The sequence below is a fragment of the Bombus vancouverensis genome, chromosome 10 (assembly GCF_051014615.1).
Source record: "Bombus vancouverensis nearcticus chromosome 10, iyBomVanc1_principal, whole genome shotgun sequence".
NCBI lineage: Eukaryota > Metazoa > Arthropoda > Insecta > Hymenoptera > Apidae > Bombus > Bombus vancouverensis.
In genome coordinates, this window is record NC_134920.1 from 10,962,267 (window position 1) to 10,983,358 (window position 21,092).

Below are 21,092 nucleotides of genomic sequence, written 5' to 3' on the forward strand. Positions count from 1 at the left end.
AAAATGCTTCTAAATACTGGACAAAAAATTGTATACGTACGATCGTAAATAGGTGATTTTTCGTTCGTTGTGTAAGCAACGGAATAAATTTTAACGTTACATACGATCGGAGTGAAACGCGTGTACGATTCACGGAGGCAAAATTACGACTGTTTCAGGTGAGAGTCGTTCCTCTGCTCGTTAGTTCGATCATGTTGGGACGCACTCTTCAACACTCACACGGTCACACGTATCTTAGTCATTATAGGTATTTCCGGTTGTTTCGCTGGAATCGGTAATAGTTGTTTCTTGAACAGTTACAGTTACTGCGCGGTACGACCTTTTCGTTAAGATACGGTACTAACATCGGAGGTAATATATACGGACTATCTACAAAACCATAACGTGAAAATGATAAACGGGATGGCACAGAGGCAAGAGGACGCCTCCCCTCCTTTACGCCTTGCATAACACTTTCAGACGATATCTGCGTTTATTTGCACGATTGCATTGGGTCTATCGAAAAGTAACAATAAGTATATTCAAATTGTTCAGTATTTTACTTTTTAATTACTAGTTGTATCTTTCTCAAAGTTAATTATCCTCTTTCGTTAAGGTTTGTACGTAACTGTGCGTACAAGGAAAGAACGGACGAAAAAAATCCTAAAGAAACAAGAAGCTATAAATTATAGCTTGGTATTAACGACGATAAATATAACGCAGCTAAAGAAGCGTTGCATATTAACATCGAATAAAAATCGTAAGGACGTTATTTAGAGAATCGTTTTATAATTGTATGTACAAAGTATTACATAGAAACAGGGATTTAACAATAGTCCCATTTTGTAACATATTTGTTTATAGCTTTGTATTTGTAATATTAAAAATAAAAAGTTTCTAATACAGAACATCGGCTTTTATGGGATTAATCTATCGATACGTAACACGCGTATAATCGATCTAGTGGGAATAGCTTATCCTACAGAAGAAATAATTAACTCGGCAACGTCTGCATCTTGACACAATACGGTAAGTTGCATTGTTACTTGACTGTCCGATATCGCTAATCTTGCTCGAGCAAGGACTTCTTTCCCTCCTCTGAAAATGCCATTCAGTAGTAAATTATGCGTGGCAGCACCAGATTGTACTCGATTGGTTCGCTCTACGGCATCCAAGCCCAAAAATCCCGTGAGACTTTGAATCGCTCCTTCCAAACTGTTCACCGATGAGCCTAAAGCAAACGTTTCTTCCAACTTGGTGAATCCTCCCGCAGCCGCTGCTTCCCACGCAGCACCGAAATCTAATCCTCTGTTTCCGATTCCTCGAATTTGATCAGCCAACGTCACCTCCAAATCCTCTAACTAGAAATCGCAATTGTTTTTCTTTAATAAATAAGTATAAGCCAGACTTATCGTATAAAGAGCAAATAGAATTTAATACAACGTTAATAAGAATGCCCTTGGTTTTGCCGTATTAATTGTAATTATAGATAAAGAGAAACTATGCACCATGTATTCATCGTTGTATCCTTGATCGGCATCTGGAACACCCGTCGCAGGGTCGCAATCACGAGCTACGAATCGCAGGGTTGTTGGAATAGTAGCAACAGTGGCGTAAATGTCTTCTGGATATTTTAATACTGTATATGTTGTACCAAGCTCGTTGTAAGGTAGACGAGGGCATGGAACTTCGCTCACGATCGTATAGCTAAAAGCAGAGAAAATATCGTCCTTCGGAAAATGAGATATCTCAAAAAAGAATATACTCCGATATAATTACCCTTCGGGTGCTTCGACAGCTACTCTTACATCCTCGAGTAATTGATCGGAAAGAGTATTTACGCAATCGAATTGCAAAATAAGGAATTCCGTGAACGTGTGCTTAATGCACTTAACGTTATATTCCGTTTCCGACTCTGTTAATTCAGAGACAGGCGAAGACTTAAGCAACGAAGAGTCGCGAATAATGTTAGCCAAATGTGGTATTTGTGACAATTTTTCCATGAAGCTCTCCTCACGCGTTAATCGAGATTGTTGTTTCACAGTAGTATGTAGTTCTACTTGTGCTGGTTCTTCGACAGTTTGCGCTGGTGGAATCTGTAACGCAAATATCGACCGATTAGACTAGAAAGCTTCTGAATTTCGGAAATTTCAAAGTTTGGATTAATTACCTGCGAGATGTCGAATGGTTCGTCCATCGATGTTTGCATATAATTTCGCAAAGCTCTCTCCAAACTGGGTACGGAGAGAAGAGGAGGCTGTATCAAAGGCAAAATAGTTGGTTCGTTTTGTTCCTGTAGAATAGCGCAATAATAAGCTGCACGATCGCGAACTTCGTCGTCCGAATCCAATTGACAGCGGGACAGAAGAACTAGCACGTTTGGTAGTAACGGAGGACATGCTGCTGCAAAACGTGCCAACGCGGTAACTGCGGCTGCGCGAACGCTGGCACTTTCCAGAATCACACGATTGTAAATGAAGCGAATATATCGGGATGGTTGTTTCGAAGTTGGCCCTTCCTGACCAAGTAAGTGAAGAATGCGAACGGCGAGCGAGTTATGCTCGCAATCTTCGATAAATTCGCAGAGATGAGCTAAACCGGCTTCCTTCGCCTCGGCATTTACTTCCATAACAGCTATTATCGTATCTGCAATTGCTGCTTTGTATTCCAGTCCTCCCTCGTCTCTTAGCATAGCAGAGAGAAAGTTCATCAAAACTGTGTGTTTCCTAGGGAATTTTTGACATAGAGCTCTATCGAAAGAATGAAACAACTATGTAATATAATATTTGTCTATACAGGTGAAACTAATGGAAACCTATAACGTTACCTTATTGCTTGTACAACTACAACCTTAAATTCATCTGAAATTTCAGATACGAAGGTAGCAATTTGTTTCATCAATCGATCAACCGAACTTTCCGCCCCAGTTTTTAATAAGGTGGTGATTGCCAACGTAGCGATAGATCTGTTCGAATCGGTAATTAAGTTCTCTAAATCTAAGTTGCACGCGGTAACTGCCGTTGGATGAGACATGGCAACTTTATTCAAGGTTCTAACAGCGGCGAATCTCAATGCTGGTTTCTGAGATCCGCAGAATAATTGGAGGACGCTAATAGCAGGCGCTATCTCTTTCGTGCAACTTCTTCCAAGATTGATCAAGGCATGCGCCGCTTCGTATACCACCATCTCTGACTTATGACGTAAACAAGATTCTATAAATCCCAATAGTTCTTCTCCTTTGTCGACTTCGTCCAATAATTTACACGCCATTCTAATCAACATACAGGCTGCGTAAGGGCTTTTTGGACTTGTTCTCATAAGCTTGGCGACAAGCTTAATCACAGCATGTTTATCTGCTTTACGTGCTTGATACAAGACACCAAGGGCATGGTACTGAACCATCACGTTATTAGAATTTAATGCTTCCTGAGCTTCGTTCGCCCATCTACGTGCTACGTCTCCAGAGACGTTGGTCAAGTGTAAAGAGGAAACTAAAGCCGCGCTGGAAACAGCAGGAGAACGATCTACTATAGCTTGTTTCATATAACGTTCGATAGCTGCTATCATTCCACTGTCAGTGATGGTACATAACGCTCTTATAGCGGCAGCTCTGTACAAATCTTCTTTCCCGGTCATATCCTTGGTTAAACTCGAAGTAACTATAATTACATCTTCTGCCAGAGAACTCAGTTCCTTGATACCTAGATAGACCAATCTTCTCAGGACAACGTCCCTGGACTGAAATAACTTGGTCATGGCAAAAAATGCTTCTGTCGCTTCCATCGTACCCAACTGTTCTCCTTGATTCAGTAGGTATAAGATTTTGGTTAGAATGTGCGCGCATTTTCTTGGGTTAACTGGAGTGTCGTTGAAGGTACGAGCCTCTTGAAGAACGGTTGTCTTTTCTAGGTTTTGGAAAGGATTTCCCCCACCTATTAACACAAGAATCGCATAAGCAGGTATACAGACACGTTTATCGTACATGCATTACTCGTTCGAAAAGTACGTATAAACGTCTATTTCAAAAGAATAAAAATCACGTTACGTGAAACAAAAGGATTCATCGAAGGAAAATTATCTTCCACGACGAGCGGTAGTCTAAATCTGTTTACAAGGAAATGTCACAAGAATGAGACCGATCCGTTTAATTTCGCATAGAAACTTAAACTTATAATAGTACGAAGGGAACGATGTTTATTTATGATTACCATCTTCTTCCTCCTTCTTATCGCGTTTAAAAGCGTTCATTTTGTAAAGCCACTGTCAGGAAATTGGAAAATAGAAGACACGTCAGCTCGGTTCTTTCACATGGGAGCCATAAGAATGACCTCCGCCATATTGCAACGTCGAAAAGTCGAAGCTAGACGTGTAATTTAGACGTCGCAGTTACACGGTAAGTAATATCTACCGTCGATAAGATCGTACTCCCTCAAGATAAAACAGGCGGAAATCGCTGTACAAAATCAAGAACCAAGCGAATTATACGACGCGTTCAAAAATGTAAAACGAATCTGTTACCATAAGATTCGATTTGCAAAAAATAAAGTTAAGAAGATAAATTGAAACAAAAGCTCTCGAAGGAGGTCAAGAAGCAGCGATCGAATCGATTTTAAAGGAAAGAAATAAAATAACTCAAAACGCAAATAGTATTTCACTCTGTTTTTTAACACAATTTCATAGAGCGGTATACAAATAACGATTTCGTATATAAAATCTTATTCTCTATGCAACAACCACAACTTAAAATTTCGTCGAATCGGCGCAAGACCGAACGCATAGAAGGCGTTACCCGTAGCCATATTCTTATTTGTACAGCAAAGTCGCGTCCCGTCGGTATTTCTATATTACCACATCATTCGTCGGAAGAACAAAAACTTCTACGGTTTAACACGCTTTCCCTACAACTGATAATAGCAAGTCCAATGTTCTTTGGCACGTTAAAAACCATATTCTTCAATTTAGTCCTCTTCCCCGCATCATTACTTTCACCGTATATATATATATATATATATAGCTAACGAACGATCTATCTACAAAATCCACGACGAACGTACCTTACTAACGATTAACGTATTACGATTAGGTAATTCTCTTCTCTATCTCCGTATCACTCTGCGATTTGTACAATTCTTTCAAGTCGGAAATCGTATTTCTCTTGTCATTCGATTGCGAACTTTGTCTTATCCTTTGTACGGTTTGAATTTTCGCGGGCGTCGACACGTTCTTCTCAACCGAAACGTCTCCCGTAGACGATCGATCCTCTGACGACTTGCCCATATCCTTGCTCCACTTGGTCAGCCATTCGCTGGCGACAGTCTGATAGAAACGAAAAAAAAAAAAAAAACGGTCGTTACATTTTATTTTCATATTTCTGCGAAAGATAACGACCGAGTTGCATCGCGGTCGACAAGAACAAGCAATTAGCTAAAATTACGTTTTTGTCGTCGTTTGCTGGCGTAGCCACTGCATTCGACTTCTTCTCCGTCTTCTTCAATCTATCCAATTCCTTCTGTAATTTGCGCTCCAACTGGTACTTGGCCACTGCCTGAGCCAGCGATCCGAGCTCTCCTCTCATCGCCGCGCTGAACATCGCCTGTTTAGAACGCATCAACATCATCGCGACGCACGTTCGGCAAAGAAAACGCCGACTACGCGATTAGAAGATCGTTTCTACCAAGATACTCACGTCTCGACGTCTCTTCGAGTCGGCATTGCTAATGGGCTCGGTTTCCGTTTGCGGTCCCAACTCAAACAGCATCTGGAAGTCCGCGTGTTCGCCAAGCCGGAAACCAACGCCTATCCTCGAGTCGGTACCTGTCGCGAGAATCGACACAAGAAGAACAATTCCGGTTAATCGGGCGTACGATTCGGTTCGAACCGGTCGCGCACAGGCGCGTCTCGAAAAGGCGAGACACGCGCGACCAGTGAAAGTACCTCGCGCGTTCGCGTCACGCGACAAAACTTTTATTTTTTCATGCGTATCGAAGCATTGGATTTTGCCGTGGTATTTCGGTAAACTCTGACACGGACAATTACACGTTTACCGTTTTTACGCAATCACCGGTTGATTACCTTTCTTTATCGGTGGGATGTTGGAGTAGATGAGCGAAAGTATGGTGGGCAATTCCTCCGGAATAACGAGGCACGTTGCGTCTGAAAAGCAGTAACAACCGCGTTATCGCACAATTTCTTCCTTTACCCCAGCCTCGCAATCCAATTATTCTATAAGAATCCTTTCATAGCCGACCGTCTCGCTCGTAAAGACGTTTTTGCGCCAGTCAAGCGGACTATGATCGAGGATGTTTGCGACATTCGGGGCAATTGGACGTAAGTAGGCGAAGGACGCGGTACGTACGACACGCGTATACGTAGGAATCGACACTTACGTTCGCAAAGAAACAGCAGGATGCACAGCTTCGCTAGGATGTCCTTCGTACTCCACATCGTTTACATCAAAAAACAGATCTTCCTCTCGTATACTCGCAGTGCGCGCGTAATCCTTGTTCGAGGGTGCGGATATCGATCGACTTTGCTGCCGCCGATCTTCTGTAATTAAAATCGTCGATCACGAACCATCCTGCCGATCTTCTTCGTCGCGCTTTGTATTCTTTAGGCGACGAGACAAAACGCCAACAGCGCGCGAACAAACGTTAAACGTCGAGCGACGACGTTGCACGGATCTTCCCAGGCAAATCGAACGAGTTCGATATTCTTGTCGGAATCGAAGCAGCGGGGAAGAACGCGAAGACGTTGGCCGATTCAACGGTTCTCGAAGACCGCGAAAACGTTGTCCGACTAGACGCGCGATCGATGGTACTTACATGAAAGTGAAATCTAAACGTCGGTCTGGCAGGTAACACGACGTCGAGCCTGCGTACTCCAGCGAACGCGATAGAATGCAATCGCGTTCCTTGGCAGCGCCGGTGCGAGAAAGAGCTCTCGAAAGAAGTGCTCGAGTGAAAGGAGACGTCGGATCGAGGATCGAGGTCACCGTGTCCGAACGACCGTCGATCGATCGGGGATGAACTCTCTCTCCGTTTCCTCGTTGTTTGCCCCTTCCTCCACGGGAGCGCGCCCGTTTGACTTTTCGGCGCGACGCGTCTCGTTTATACCGAATTTTCTTACTCTTTTCGAGCACCGACCGATTCAACGAACGCCATTTTCCCAACTCGAACTTCGCTTTACGGAAATACGATGGATTTTTCAAGTTCGTTCGAACGGAAGGTAAAGTATGGAGTTCTCGAAACGGGTGCCTTTTTATTCAAATACCACGTTGCTCGGCCTTTTGCGCTACTCGCACGAGCTTCGTTACCGAGTAGCGACTATTCGCTTCTCCGATTCGCGAAACCTCCACCGACTCCGCGTGGCGTTAAGCAAAATTATGTGAAAGATTCTCGCGAAATTGTCGTATCGCGTTAAACGGTAATTTTCGACGCGAAACGACGACGCGATAGATTCTCCAGAGGCAGGCGAAAGCCCGCAGCGACTCGAGATTCCCCATCGTTCGAGAATTTAGCCGGAAAAGCATGGAAATTATATATTCGCTGGAAAGTGAAACTACCTGGTGGATCGGTGTCATTTTCAATGGCAGCTATAGAAACGACCATCCTGTTCCTCGTATTCGCTCGACCACCTTTTCGTCGAATACCATCCGAAATAGCGAACCACCGTCCCCCTACCTTTTTCACCTTATCCGTCGTGTCACACGGTCCGGCATTCTCTCGTCGAGCGAGATATCGATGAATTTTACGCAATCCGATTGCGCAATGCACCAGCGGTACGTTTCATCGAAGAACAGCGACATTGAGACTGGCGCGCAATAATCTCGTAATATCGATCCGTACGTACGATTATCGTACGTTTTTGGTTTTCTCGAAATCGACAGCGTATAGACGAAAGACTTGGACAAAGGCAGACCGTAAACAGCAGACAGGCGACGTTGGCTTCGGGGTTTTCAGTTATAGGGTAACACTGCTAGCGCGCGGATCTGCACCAGCTCGAACTATATTCCTACTCGTACTTACACTTCTGTATTAAAATATATTTTCTACCTTACGATTTATCCACGCGTTTCTCTCTTTATACATCCAATAACCTCGACAATACGAATATCCGTGTGCGCGGGAAAAAGCATCGCTTCGGTGTAGCGACGCAACCGGTTGAATTTTACTCGACGATCGTATACACGGAACAAGAGTAAAGAATCGTTTGGAAAAACTTTGAGAAAAGAAGAATCTTCGTCTCTTCGGGCGACGTTGCTCTCGACGATTTGTCGTATTTCGATGGTCGGCGAGGTAAACGAGCGATCGTTGCGCAGCCCGTAACGATCGAGCGACGTACCTGTGAAACTTTCTGTTCCACTATATACAGGTGTTTTAAGTCGCTCGTACCATTACCACGAGCCACTCGTTATCACGGAGAACAGTTTGTCAAACAGCGGATAATTTGTTGTCAGAAGGGAACGCGCGTGCGAGAACGATCTATCAACGTTCCTTCCGTCGCAATTTACGTGGCGCGTAAATCGATTTATTCGACGCGGCGTTCGAATCAGTGGATCGAGTTCTAATTTTTCAGGAGACCGTGAACGCTCGTTCGAGCTTACCGTACAATGCAAACGCGTACGTACGACGTAATACGTACGTAACGGACGACGTTCTGTTGAAAAATATGCACGATGGCATTGTCTATGGGCGCGCTCTATCATCGGTCCTGTTGATAGGCAAGGCGAACACAGGCGCGATAGCGCGCGCGTTATCAGTCGTAACCCACAGTTTCCTCGTTGAGCGTTCAGGTTTGCCCGCGCATAACGGCGTGTTACGGTAAAATGCCAACCAAGAATCGAATTCTTTCCGTGCTTTTCGCACGATCGAGTCTTATTTAGAAAACTGTGGCGAGAAAATCTGGACAGGACGGTTCGTATAGTGTTCGTAAATTCATTGGTTCCGAGCGATTCGTAAGGACACGTAACGATTACGTAAATCGTGTATTTAAACGAAAAATTAGCCGGTGAGTCCGTGAAATCGTCTTGGTGACTCGGACGTTGGCGCGTTTAAAATCGTTCGACTTGGAGGAACTCGCACGAGGATCGCGTACAGCGCCGAGAGTCGACCAGCGATCGACTGGTCGATCGAATCGAGATCGAATCGATCGTTTTCCCATTGCTCGTACATTTTGTATGCGTTAACGTAAGTCGCGCACCGGCGGCTACCGGCCGCGGTCGCGGCGGAGGTAGGTAGAGTAGAGTCGTCGAAGCTGGGGAGAGGGGCGCGTAGATAGCGCGTTACTCGTTCTTCCTTCTATGCAGCCGCGTACTTACGTTCGTCGTTCACCGGTAGTTGACGATCGCGCACCAAGTCACCGCGATCGATCCGTTCTTTCGGTCTGTTTCGTCGTCGTTTCGTCGACGACTCGCGAATGCCGTCCGATCGCGCGAAACCGCGAAACATCCTCTCGTCGTGGCACGCTGTCTTGGCCGAGTGAGTATCGTCTCGAGGAATTTGTCGAGAAACTCGGCGATTTTAACTTTTATCGCGATGACGCGCGAACGTTCGGCTTCGCTTCGATCGAGCGTCTTACGTTCGACGGGAAGGATACGTAATATCCGGGAGGAAGGAGAACATGGAACCGCCGATAACGTTCCTCGCGACGTTGCTCGGCTGAAACGTCGACTCGAGACAAACGCTCAATTCGCCCGGTATACGCCATGTACCTGTACGCGGTTTTCTCGCACGGTGCGCTCGATGTGCGTGAGTTTCCTCCGACCGGCGCTTTATCCCGGCACGCGAGTGCAACTCGAATAAAGAGGAAAAAGATCGAAGCGACGGTGGCTGCATTCGGCTCGACGTGCTCCTCCACGTCGGAAGCTTCCTCTCGTTTTTCTGCAGCGGTTAGAAACGAGCGCGAAAAGCACAAGTGTTCTCTGCGCGCATTTAACGCGACTTCTTTCTCCTCTTTCCACCGACGCGAGAATTGCGCGACAGATGTACGCAACGTGACGCGACACGCGAGTAATTTTCCTGCTCTCCGCGTCCACCGCCAGAAACACACCGTCTCGGATAAACGTTTGGGAATAATTTCGGTAACGTAGTGAACCGCATCGGGACCAAGTAAACCGTAAAACGGTGAAACTAGAAAGCCGACCAACCGGCGTTTCCGATCGATCGTCGATCGTTTCCTTTTGACATCGATCCGTAGTAATCTTGCAACGTTTCTAGTGAATGGTGCACGGTGACCTTTTTGGCCCATGGGGCCGAATTCTTATCGTCGTAGTGGCAGCGCTGGCCATCGTCCTTCTCTTGCTCGTGATCGCCTGTTTTCTCACGCCAGGATGCCTTGGATACGAATGCGTGAAAAGAAGTAAGCCCTGCCGTTTACGGCCACACACGTATCGCGTTATCATCACAAGCATTGCCATTCGTACGAGCTTTTGAGAACGTTCGCTCGATCCATACGCTCGAGTATCGCGTTCCCGATTAAAGCGACGAGTCGCAAAGTTTCTTAAATTCCACTTAAGGGCTGCTCGTTTGGAAGTTGCGACGAAAAGTTTGCGTCGACGATTGCTCGCTTCGTCGCTGCGGTGGAGCTACTCGAATACCGACCACTATACCGAATATTCGTTCGTCGAAATTTATCAGTTTATTAGAGCGTATTTTATTTTCGCCACGCGTTCCATCTGCGATCGGAACGTCGATCTACGGAAGCGACGTGGCCGTCCGTGGCCGGCTGATCGTTTACTTTGTCGCACGAATACGCCGAGTTTACGAAACGAGGATGTAGCGCGACACAGCGCGTCGTTTCGTCGGCTGTCCGAACTCGCGGCCAGGCAATTGGTGTCGGTGCTTAGCGTTGATTAAACGTCTGGCGACTAAGCCAAGCCACCGGTATTTCATTTTCTCGGCACGTCCGCGAGCTCTGCTTCCGCGCACACGTGCTTGTACATGAAACGCGTGCCGGGAAAAATAATCGCGCGTACGCCTCGCTTTTGATACCTTTCGAGCCAAAGGGCCTTCGAGCCTCGGCTCGACGATACGCCGACGATCGCTCGGTTTACCGGATGCTCGCGTTTGTCCACTCGCGGAACGCTGCTCGACGCGTTTCAATTGCTATGTGGAACGGAGATTCTTCGCACGCGTTTACGTAAAAACTAAAATGACAAGAACGCACGGATCGGTCGCGAAACTTGTCGTAGATCGTTTCTCCTGCGTTCGTTTATTTATTATAGCGTTCGCTTCAGCTCGTACGTGTCGCCACGCCGATTATAAAATTATTCGTCTGTATGCGGAGCGCGATTCCTTTATTCCAAGCGACATTTGTCCAACGAAGAACAGGCTATTTGGCTGAAAGGAAGGAAGCTTAAATTCCTGCATGGTGAATCGCGAATCTTGTGTGTACGCGGCGGTTGATACATTACGCCATTGTTCGCACAGTTATATTTATACACACATGCAAACGACGACGTTTCCTTCGTTTCCTCCGCGACGTTACGTAATTAGGTATGTCATCCTGCAAACTAACTGCACACGGGTCTTCGATAGCGCCGCTACGAAAACGCCCATCCGCCAGGCAACGCAAGAATTCGATAAATTCCGTTATCGGACGTGTATCTTTTTTTCCTCCGACAAAGAGTGTCGCGTCACCTAAATCGTGGTTACAAGTTCGATGAACTTGCCAATTAAAAATGTCGATTACTCCGCTTTTTAATCGCAAAATTAACCAGCTTTTACCTTTCACACGCGTTTATTCACCATGTTAAACGTTTCGAATCCTAGAATGCCGGTTGTTCAAACGTTTTAGAAATCGGCACTCGGCTCGCTACGTGTACCAAAGCGCAATTAGCGGCGAGCAATCGCGGCTGTTTACAAATTGCATAATCAAAGCCGAGAATAATTCTTTTCAGAGAGAGAAGCAAAAAGTGTGCCGTTGCGTGTCAAGAGCAAACAGAATGAAAACGTCAAGTTGAACGACGTCAGCTACAGGTCATGGAGATTGGGTAGCCTGTACGAAGGCAGCAGCAACGGTACCTTTCGATCGCTTTTCTTATCCGTTTCCTCCATCAGTCTGTTGTGTCCGATTCTTGCCTCCTCTTCGTCTTCTTTTTCCTTCAAACTGGCTAACAACGAGTTGATCGATTTTCGCGCAGGTACGATCGACGAGAACGCCAGCCCGATCGAGGGCAATTCCTGGAATTCCAACAACGCTCAATTCGGTTGCACCGATACCTCGTCCACCCTGGTGAGCTCCGTTAACCGTGCCGATTTTCATTTTAATTGGCCGAGATCGTGCTGCCTTGTTGATCCATTGGCGCGTGTTACGTTGCAGAATTTGGTGCAAAAGGACAAGCAGAAAGCCGAGAGGAAGCAAAAGGAATTCCCGACGGAACTGACGATAAGCCTGCAGTACTTGCCGCCCTGCGACGAAACTATCACCGGGAAACTCGTTATTGGTATCGAGGTATTAAACGCTTTCCTTTCATCCGATCCTCCTTTGTGCCTACTTTCTCGTCAGAATGGAAATCGAGTTATGAATCTCTAAGGACTCGCGACGTTCAACGGCCTCGGGTTCGTTTCGTTTCACTTCGCCAACGTTGCTCGATATTTCGTCAGCTGTGCCTATACGTACAGTTCTCAAGGCCGTGTTAACAACGAACCACGTAACGAATTTCTAGCGCGACAGACAAAACGCACGGTAGCTCGATTCGTATGGAAAGAAAGGCGGGTAATCGCGAGATCGATCGACTCGCAACATCTTCTCGAACGAAAGAAGAAATTATTTAAGCGTTGCACTGCGTGCAGGCGTTATCCGGCCTTCCTCCGAAGCAATACAACTGCACCTTGGAACCGTACGTGGCTCTGAACATAACGAAACAATCGTGGAATCACAGGAACCGACAGAAATTACACAGTTTCCGCACGAGGGGTGTCAGGCACACGGCGAGCCCCGTTTTCAAGGAAACGTTCGTCGTGGCGAACGTAAAGCCTCACGAAGTTAAGGTACGTACGTTTTTATCGCGCCAATCCTATCGTTGTTTTAACTCAAGGTTAAAAAACACGTCACTCGTCAAACGCATCTACCGTGAAACTCGCTCGAACAAAGTATATTTTACATAACGAACGAACGTTTAAACAAACGTATCGACGTCGAATACGTAATTTTGCGCGAAGAAAACGGACTACGAAGATCGAACGCGTTTCTCTATTTCTCTGGAAGTGTTCGCTGAGTTCGCCGCGTAACACGATCGTTTTTTCCTTTTTAGGAATGGATTCTCGATTTTGCGGCGTACGATCGCGACAGATACGCCAACGACACGGAGCTGAGCACGCTGAGGGTGTCGCTGAAGGAGGCGAAGCACGTTCTACAGAGTCCAGAGATTCACATGTTCAACTTCAGAATGAAGCAGTCCAATTTGGTACTGGCGTAAAATATATCAAACGTTACGATTCTACCTCCTTCGATTCCTCTTCGCTTACACCACGTTCTTTGTTACATGTTGCAGGCGCTTGGGAACATTTTATTAGCTATTAGTTATTTACCCACAGCGCAGAGACTGACTATAAACGTAATGAAAGTACGCGACGTGAAGTTTACGCCACCGGTGTCGTGTTTAAACGACTTTAGTAAGCGCCGCACGTAAACTTACTCGCATCTTCGTTTTTCTTCGTGCTTTGTTATCGCTGCTCGTTGTTTCCAGGTTTTTACGTCAGGATATTGATGCTCAATGGAAGGACAGGCCAACGAATGAAAAAGAAGAAGACCCGATTCGTCGTTGCGAATTCGCACTCGGAGTTCAACGAAACACTGACGTTCGACGTATCGTACAATCAATTGGACATAGTGCAGTTTCTCGTGGTATTGCGCGGCAAAGTGCGTATCAATTTTGATACATTTTACGAATGAAATGTCGCGTGACTGGGAAATATTTTAGGCTGCGCCTGCCGAACCTGTTGCCAGCACCGTAGAGCATCCGAGCGACAGCGAGGATTCGATAACGTCGGTTCAAAAGTCGAAGGACACTTCCATCGGTAAAGTTGCGCTTGGAAAGGGAGTCAGAGGGTCGACAGAAAGGCTACACTGGTTCTCCGTGCTTCAAAATCCTAGAAAGCTAGTTACCGTATGGCACGTATTGAAATAACGACCGAGGGACAACAACGGTAATACGGAAAGTGGATAATCCAACGTTATTGCTCAAACTGTCTATAAACGTGCATACTGCTGTTACTATTTCAAGAAATTTGATAACGCGATACGAAAGTATATTTGCACGACCGTTCTATGCGTTTACCTTCAAGTGACGCAAAGGGACGATGTTCTGATATCGTATCTTCCCCCAAGTCAGAGACAAAGACGCTTGCGTTAAATAGTTAAACGGTTAAGCAGTGCCATAGTCGGTAGACGACTAAAGTTTGCAGATTTATGTCGAAAACAAGAATCACGTAGAGATACTTTGTTCAATCAGTTTATTCGAAACTACCTGAATTTTCGATCTTTTATTATCTCCTTTTTGTTTTTCGGAGATGTAAATTCTTAGCGCTCGAGTAATATTCATCGGTTTCCGTAGATATAGTATATTTTGGGCAATAACGTTATATCGTACGTTATACGTATACACGTAAACGCGTAAAACATACTTCTATATTTATTTTGCAATTTCTTAATATATACGATAAATACATATACGTTTTAAAAGTGCAACCAAAGATCGCGAAAATTGTAAATGTTATAAATATTTGTTAATATATCGAATCTTATTTAAAATGTAACGAAATAAATAGTACTAGATATGTTCATAACCGTTACACGTTTTCCGTGATTATCGGTTAAACCGTCTTTTTCGATTTCCACTTAATCGCGTAAGAAAATAGAAAAAGAAAAGAACGCGTTTGAAATATGGCGGGTTTGGAGAGCGAGCGTTGCAAAGTTCCGGTGTCGCCGACAGAGGGCGGTAGCGTCGCTTCGGTCTCGTAGCAACGTCGAAGAGAGGGGTGCCCGGCCAGTCAGCTTCAGTCTGTTTCGTGACTTGTGAGTGTGTTGTGTTCGTCCTCGTCGTATTCACATTATTCGGTTATCCCTTTATACGTCGCGAGTTTAGTTACATTACCTGAGAGAAGTGTGTCGTGTACGAGGAGACGGACGTTCGCCGAACGGTGAGTAACCGATTTGTTCTATCGACATCCTGCTCGATTTCCTGCGAGTCAGAGAGCGTTACGTTGGAAATGTAACCTCCAAAGGCGCTCCCGGGGTCCTTCCACGTAGAACGATATTTAACGCGGCTATCTTTCTCGGATCGTATTGTACGCGTCGCTATCGTACGAAATACGGTATCGACGATTTAACGCCGCGATTGGAAAACGAACAGCCGGCTTCGCCAGTCGCGAAATCCATGTTTGAAAAGAACGAAGTATCGAAACCGCTTCTCGCGGTAATGTCAACCGTTTTTGAATATCGTCCAATAGCAACGCTCGGATTCTCCGTTCGAGATGCTTGAAAACTCCTCGAAGGCCACCGATTTCCCGAAAGCCGAAGCCTCTCGCGATCGAGTCGTCGACGCAACATTTTGATAACATCGTTTGCGAGTAAATTGCGCAAAGATTTCCATAGTTCCGTTGAAATCATCCGGTGTTGGAATTCTCCGTTCACGTGCTCTGCTGTCAAGCTACACAGAAAAAACGAACATGTCGACTACCTGTGCACTTCGATCCCCAACGAATCGAGTTTGTTCCGAGCGTCCGTTGGCCACGTCGCCACCCCTCTCTGTCCGTTTCGCTCCGACCAAAATGATTTTAACGACTCGCCCCGAGCTTAAGGTATCTCCGTTCAGTTCTCTTCGAAATCTGTCCTCTCTTACCTACCTGCTGCTCGCCATTACGTTAGGTTAAGTCGCGATTCTCCCTTCTTTTGAAAAGAGGTTTCATGGCGCAGCCTTTCGCATCGCGATATCCCGTATACTTTCGCGGTAATCTCGATCAAGCATCTAAGATCGCTGTCGGTAATGAGACAATACAGTGGCAAGGAAAGTTACAAAATAATCGGATGCCGTTATCGAGAATGCGTGGGCAATTAACGCGTTCCCGAACGGTTAGTACGTAACGTGCGCCAGGTTGTCGCAACGGTTCACGCGTATGGTGTCGCAGATGCGTTATACGTTCGATTACGCGGGAGGTCCGTCAGCCGATCACCGCTTCCAAATTATGCGTCTACGCACATACGTGTATATCTGTAAGTAAATAGCCACGAGCGTTCTCTCATATATCCTGTCATCGGCGAATAGAACATCGTACGTTGTTTTTTCGAGCGCACCACGATACGGCTGAAAGTATTATCGATCATCGAGAGGAAAATTCAGTTGAAAAACAAAAGACGCGCACGCACCCGTGCCTTGATTGCTCGTAAATTTCGATCGCCGGTATAGCGAGATTGGAATTTAATTCGATTCCGTTTCTTTCTGTATTTTTTTCCCCCTCCGAGACGAACAGAACGTTGGTTTTTGCGTTCTGCTCTTGTTTATTTACCTCGGGACGCTATCTGCCGCCGGCTTCGGTTCGTTTCTTCGGAAGCAAATTCGAGACGACGGCGATCGCGTGCGATCGGTCATTTCGTATCGTGCCTTTCGGTTACGTTACGCGAAAACGACGTAAACGCGTCGCATGGCAACGGTACGCGGGACACTTTTGACAGGTTAGCGGTTCTTCCATCTCCTCGAAAGACCGTCGTTGGCTTTGTTGACGTATCACGCGAAGGACGTCCCGCGGCTGTAGCAAAAAAAGAGCAGAAGGAAAAAAAGGTAGCGTGTAGCTTCCCGTGCATCCTGCAAATACGTACGTATCGGTAGGAGTCGCGGTGTCCGACGAGGATCGTCTATGATTCGATTTAACGACGCGACGCTGGTGTACCGGCTATTATCGGCGCCGAGGAATGTCGACTAGGTAACTCGATCTTGCGCTTATTATCGATATCCCAACGTGGTACATGTTCGAACGACTATACCTACATCGTGCACCGTTTGACGACACCGCGGCAAATTTGTACTCGTCGCGGGTGCCACACATGCAACCTGTAAATTGCAGGAAGCAAGTATGTACATTTAGCGCGGCGAGTAAGCGCGAAGAAATATCGTATCAACGCGCGTTTCGCTAACGTTGCCGTCGGTATACCGGTTTACCCGTCGCATTTAGAAGCTCCTGCGGAACAATATATTTATCATCGTGCTTTCGTCAACGCGCGTCTCCTAATCAATTCTCGCACCTAACGACATTGTATAACAAGTAAACGAATGCGCAGCTGTTAGCGTTAATAACGAAGCTGTTCTCGTCAAATTTATTCGAAACACTCGCCACCCGCAATAAGCACGCTTCGCGGTTAAACGTACGTACGATATATGTAGAGATATCGTTCCTGTACTTCGTTTGCCGCGCTTGCCATGTTTTTATCATCGAACCGTCCATTTCTAAGTCGGATTTCCGTCCATTTTCTGTACAGTTTAAAACACGAAACCAGTTCGTTAGCAAGCTTTTTTTTTACGCAACCATCGACGAATTAACGGTAACGAACTTTCTAAGAAATTGCCGAGCTGACTGCAGCTTGTTCCAGAAACAAAACCAAACGAAACGAAACTTTGTTACTGGAAGAAGGGGGTCGGGAAAAAACTGGTCGGCGGGCAGTTTGATAGAGCGAACCGTAGCGAGAGACGCGCGTTGCCCGGCGGTGCGCGCTGCTCGATTTCCCACAGGTTTTTTTTAGAGTCGATGCGCATTTTTTTTTCGACCGACGAGCTACGCCATGCGACACGCGGCCCTGGCTCATTGTCATGCAAATGATTTTTGCGCAACGACGAAAGAGGCTAGCGACGTGGACGTGCTCGATCTACGTACACGTGCATGGGAAAAAGATTCCGGAACGTCCACGCGTCTCTCCCAACCCTTTCTCCGCGTATTTGGGTTCTTGTCTTCTCGCCTGTTCCTCGCCGCTTTCCTTTTCCTATCGCCGCTCGTATCCCGACTCTTCCTCGTCTCTTCTCTCGCGTCGCTGTCTCGATATTTTAGTTGGTATTTTTTAGTAATTTCCACGAGTCAAACGTCCTCGTCTTTTACAATAGTATCACGGAAAACTGCGATATAAAGAAAACTCTCTTTCCACGCGAAAAGCTTTCGCAGGATATTTCAAGCGGCATCGGGTAATTGTCGCGTTTACTCGATCGATGGTGTATTTTCGATCAGTCGCGGAGGGGACGCGATCGCGAGGAAGCTCGTCAACGGGAGTCGTAAATTTCAGTTACGATTATAACAATCGACACCACGAACAGATCGATCCCCTTATTTCTTTTGGGATAATTGGGGTGATTGATGTGGTAGAACACTGCGATTAACAGGTTGTAAATTCTACAGGGGGGTTGATACAAGCGGAAAGGGAAGTGGAAAATATAGAATAAAAATTTGTCGTTCGAGGCTTTGTTTTCGAGAAAATCGACTTTGAATTTTCGCTCGGTACGCGTGCACTTGATCGCGTCTCGTTATAACGGATCTCACTGTAGATCGTTTTTATTCTATATTTTCGACTTCTTTTTTCGCGTAGAATCACCCCCTTTCCGCTTGTACCACCAGTTACCGACCACCCTGTATATTTCCAACAACTTAATACAACGATGAGTTTCGCCGTTACGTGTGATACAAATATCGCAGACGATTGTTTGACGGACGAAGACCCGATAGAATACGTTGACTGATCTGTAGGCGAGATCAAGCACGAGTAGATACGTCGATGACTTGGCAGTTGTCGACTCGATGCCAGAGTATTGACTGAACTAATCTCGTAGAAACAGTCGAGTAAACTCTCCTTGTGTCGTAGAAGAAGAAGTTGACTTTCCTAGCGTAGTAGAAGAAGAAGTTGGCTCTCCTGGTGTAATAGAAGAAGCGAAGTCCGTTATTACGGAGGAAAACTCGGTGTGGCTGTGCCTTTTCAACTAAGAACGCGTCAGGAAAGTGAGGGTAACGATCCGCGATGGCCATTGGTTATGACCCACGCTATCGACGTGGCTCGTGGATGACCTTGTTCATGGGAAAAACCTGCTTTTCCTTTAGACAAATATCCGCTTTCTCCGTAATTTCTAAGAACGTGCGATAAACCCAAGGGCTATTTTAAGGACCATCCGAAAATACTCGCAGGATTGGAGTTTAAGTTAAAAGGATTCTGTTTATGGTGGTTCCTTAGGTTTATCGAGGGTCTGCGTAACGACACGCGGACCCTTGACGGCCAAGGACGTCGCATGGATCGTCTCACGCGACGTAACAGATGGTGTTACGATCTATCGGCTTGGCAACTAAGTGATTGCGAATTTTGTCATTAGGTGGTATTGGCAAAATCCGCAATCACTTAGTTGCCAACGCGATATTTTACCATTCGATTATAGTCACGCGTTATCGAAATATCGCGAGTCTCGTTTATACCTGCGACCGTGGAAACGCGTATCTTAAACTCGTAGCCAATTGCGCGGCAATTACTCGCGACGAATAAATCGATGCAAAGTGCAACGACGCTTATAGCGGAGCTCGAAGGAAGAGAAGAGAAAGACGAGAAACGAAATCGAGTCGCCTCGCTACTACGATTCCTTGATTCGACAGACGAGGTGGAAGTTGGAAAATCGGGAAGGAAAAGTTTCCAACGTGGACGAAAATCCGTCGAATCGAAAAGTTCGACTCGAAGCGAAGCGTAACTTTTCAATTTCTATGTGAAAGTTGCCGGATCCTCCGCCGCTGCCGCAACAAAGTCGCAGCTTGTTGAATTAAAAAAGTTGTCGCTTGCCATTATCCTACGCGTTGTCTCGAACGTTTATCGAACGCGTGCCACGAAGAAACTCGAACGCAGAGAACGCAGCTTCCACGAGGATATCGTTCGTTTCCTCTTTTCGTACGCGAACGTCGTCGGATTGCTCGCGATTTTTCGATCGACCTCGCTTACGTTCGAGTCTGATCGTATCGTAGATCCGTCGCCATGTTTCGGAATAGCTCGAGAACCGCGTACACGTTTTTAAACAATAGTAACCGGCGCGATACCGTTGTTCGCACGCACGGCCATACCCGAAAACCCGTAAACAAATAAGCGTACGAGCCGTGTCCGTAAACTCGGCAATTATTCGTAATTTCTAGTGGAGAATGCAGCAGCTGGTCCGTGCTCGTTAATTAAACGCAGATTCCATAGAAAATCGAACTCGTTGCCGGGCCGACCCTGACGCTGATCGATCTAGCCCTTGCCAGCTGCGAGTATCTCTGCGATATCTGGATACGGCGACGCGCAGAACCGAAACGGCGCTGGAAAATTAATAACTGCGAGCTTTCGAACGATAAATGGAATAATGGGTCGTTTGATCGTACGTACACATATACGTGTATGGTTTAGAATGGCGTCCCGATTAGGAAAGCGGATAGTAAGGTGCTAGAGTCGCGTGACTGTTCGGTGATGCATCGGGATTCGCGTGTGCCTGCGGTTGGCAGAGGTTTGCAAACGTCGCGAAAGCCATTTAAAACAAAAATAGTGGTCTGAAAATAGGCGGTCTCCTAAATACCATCGAACAATGATTGGCGCGATCGTCGTTCACGGATCAAGAGCGTCATCGTTACTATTTCGGTGGACGTTCGGTGGCACGAAAAAAATAATGTTTATTTGGGTTACTTAAAGGAAGAACAAAAAGCGGGGCTCTGGTCCACGGTCCGGCTCGATCGTCGGTGTGTCAACCGCATCCGGTACATCGATGTAATTCGTTTCTCCGGTTAAACGCTGCTTGCCCGGGGAAAAAGTAACGCGAGTCCGGTGCAAGCGGTTTCATCGCGGCTACAAAATCCAGCGGGACTGCGTCTATTATGCTACAAATATTCGATGCGAGAAATACGCCAGTTTTTCTTCTCGCGATCGTTTCGATTCGATTCGCTCGCCAACGAAAAAAGCCGGGTAAACTCGCGATCGTTACGTTCGTATACAGGTTTTCTCCCATTTAAATTCGAATTCCAAGCACAGACGTATTTTATGTCGCTTAGTTACCGATCGTCGTTTACGCGTTACAAGAACAAAGATACGTTGGACGCAACGGGACGGTCGCTACCGCGCGTTCGTCTTTCGAGTGGCACGTC

At 46.2% G+C, this 21,092-nt stretch overlaps 4 protein-coding genes across 14 annotated transcripts in view; 2 read left to right on the forward strand and 2 right to left on the reverse strand.

Moving 5' to 3' along the window:
• Window positions 1–744: 744 nt before the first annotated feature.
• On the reverse strand, window positions 745–4,341 carry gammaCOP (coat protein (coatomer) gamma). 3 transcript variants are annotated; one of them, XM_076622449.1, is made up of 6 exons: window positions 4,188–4,341; window positions 2,807–3,911; window positions 2,150–2,705; window positions 1,759–2,075; window positions 1,488–1,686; window positions 745–1,340 (listed from the first exon to the last, which is right to left on the reverse strand). In XM_076622449.1, the coding sequence occupies exons 1-6, from the start codon at window positions 4,225–4,227 to the stop codon at window positions 954–956; spliced, it is 2,604 nt and encodes an 867-aa protein (XP_076478564.1). In that variant the 5' UTR covers window positions 4,228–4,341; the 3' UTR covers window positions 745–953. The 3 variants fall into 3 exon arrangements, with proteins under 3 accessions (XP_076478564.1, XP_033192856.1, XP_076478563.1); XM_033336965.2 differs by having other exon boundaries at window positions 2,150–2,729; XM_076622448.1 differs by lacking the exon at window positions 4,188–4,341 and adding an exon at window positions 4,025–4,125 and having other exon boundaries at window positions 2,150–2,729.
• A 282-nt stretch (window positions 4,342–4,623) lies between these two features.
• On the reverse strand, window positions 4,624–6,958 carry snsl (snustorr snarlik). The gene is made up of 6 exons (XM_033337092.2): window positions 6,801–6,958; window positions 6,366–6,525; window positions 6,052–6,132; window positions 5,666–5,793; window positions 5,414–5,572; window positions 4,624–5,295 (listed from the first exon to the last, which is right to left on the reverse strand). The coding sequence occupies exons 2-6, from the start codon at window positions 6,421–6,423 to the stop codon at window positions 5,059–5,061; spliced, it is 663 nt and encodes a 220-aa protein (XP_033192983.2). The 5' UTR covers window positions 6,424–6,525; window positions 6,801–6,958; the 3' UTR covers window positions 4,624–5,058.
• Window positions 6,959–8,733: 1,775 nt separating this feature from the next.
• Syt20 (synaptotagmin 20) lies at window positions 8,734–14,771 on the forward strand. Of its 4 annotated transcripts, none has more exons than XM_033337088.2 (10): window positions 8,734–8,891; window positions 10,194–10,335; window positions 11,876–11,995; window positions 12,119–12,210; window positions 12,298–12,429; window positions 12,771–12,968; window positions 13,232–13,384; window positions 13,472–13,592; window positions 13,667–13,839; window positions 13,901–14,771. In XM_033337088.2, the coding sequence occupies exons 2-10, from the start codon at window positions 10,197–10,199 to the stop codon at window positions 14,105–14,107; spliced, it is 1,335 nt and encodes a 444-aa protein (XP_033192979.2). In that variant the 5' UTR covers window positions 8,734–8,891; window positions 10,194–10,196; the 3' UTR covers window positions 14,108–14,771. The 4 variants fall into 4 exon arrangements, with proteins under 4 accessions (XP_033192979.2, XP_033192976.2, XP_033192977.2 ...); XM_033337086.2 differs by lacking the exon at window positions 8,734–8,891 and adding an exon at window positions 9,314–9,455; XM_033337089.2 differs by lacking the exon at window positions 8,734–8,891 and adding an exon at window positions 9,479–10,057.
• A 193-nt stretch (window positions 14,772–14,964) lies between these two features.
• Wdr62 (WD repeat domain 62) overlaps window positions 14,965–21,092 on the forward strand; it is an 81,758-nt gene continuing 75,630 nt past the window's right edge. For 4 of the 6 annotated variants that reach the window (XM_033337170.2, XM_076621947.1, XM_076621946.1 and 1 more), the window contains exon 1: window positions 14,966–15,119. The gene's annotated coding sequence lies outside the window, so the exon portion shown is untranslated. Of the gene's footprint in view, window positions 15,120–21,092 lie in introns of all 6 variants that reach the window. The other 2 variants (XM_076621941.1, XM_076621942.1) reach the window with 1 other exon arrangement.

Excerpts from the sequence above, each read along its gene's own strand:
- gammaCOP (XM_033336965.2), bottom strand. The coding sequence starts at position 4,227 with ATGAACGCTTTTAAACGCGATAAGAAGGAGGAAGAAGATG. Across the intron at positions 3,912-4,187 it reads TAAGAAGGAGGAAGAAGATG|GTGGGGGAAATCCTTTCCAA; the intron begins GTAATCATAAAT and ends TTGTGTTAATAG. Across the intron at positions 2,076-2,149 it reads AACCATTCGACATCTCGCAG|ATTCCACCAGCGCAAACTGT; the intron begins GTAATTAATCCA and ends TTTGCGTTACAG.
- snsl (XM_033337092.2), bottom strand. The coding sequence starts at position 6,423 with ATGTGGAGTACGAAGGACATCCTAGCGAAGCTGTGCATCCTGCTGTTT. Across the intron at positions 5,573-5,665 it reads ACTCGAAGAGACGTCGAGAC|GCGATGTTCAGCGCGGCGAT; the intron begins GTGAGTATCTTG and ends CGTTCTAAACAG. Across the intron at positions 5,296-5,413 it reads CAGCAAACGACGACAAAAAC|ACTGTCGCCAGCGAATGGCT; the intron begins GTAATTTTAGCT and ends CGTTTCTATCAG.
- Syt20 (XM_033337085.2), top strand. The coding sequence starts at position 9,278 with ATGCAGCCGCGTACTTACGTTCGTCGTTCACCGGTAGTTGACGATCGC. Across the intron at positions 12,969-13,231 it reads TAAAGCCTCACGAAGTTAAG|GAATGGATTCTCGATTTTGC; the intron begins GTACGTACGTTT and ends TTTCCTTTTTAG. Across the intron at positions 13,593-13,666 it reads GTCGTGTTTAAACGACTTTA|GTTTTTACGTCAGGATATTG; the intron begins GTAAGCGCCGCA and ends CGTTGTTTCCAG.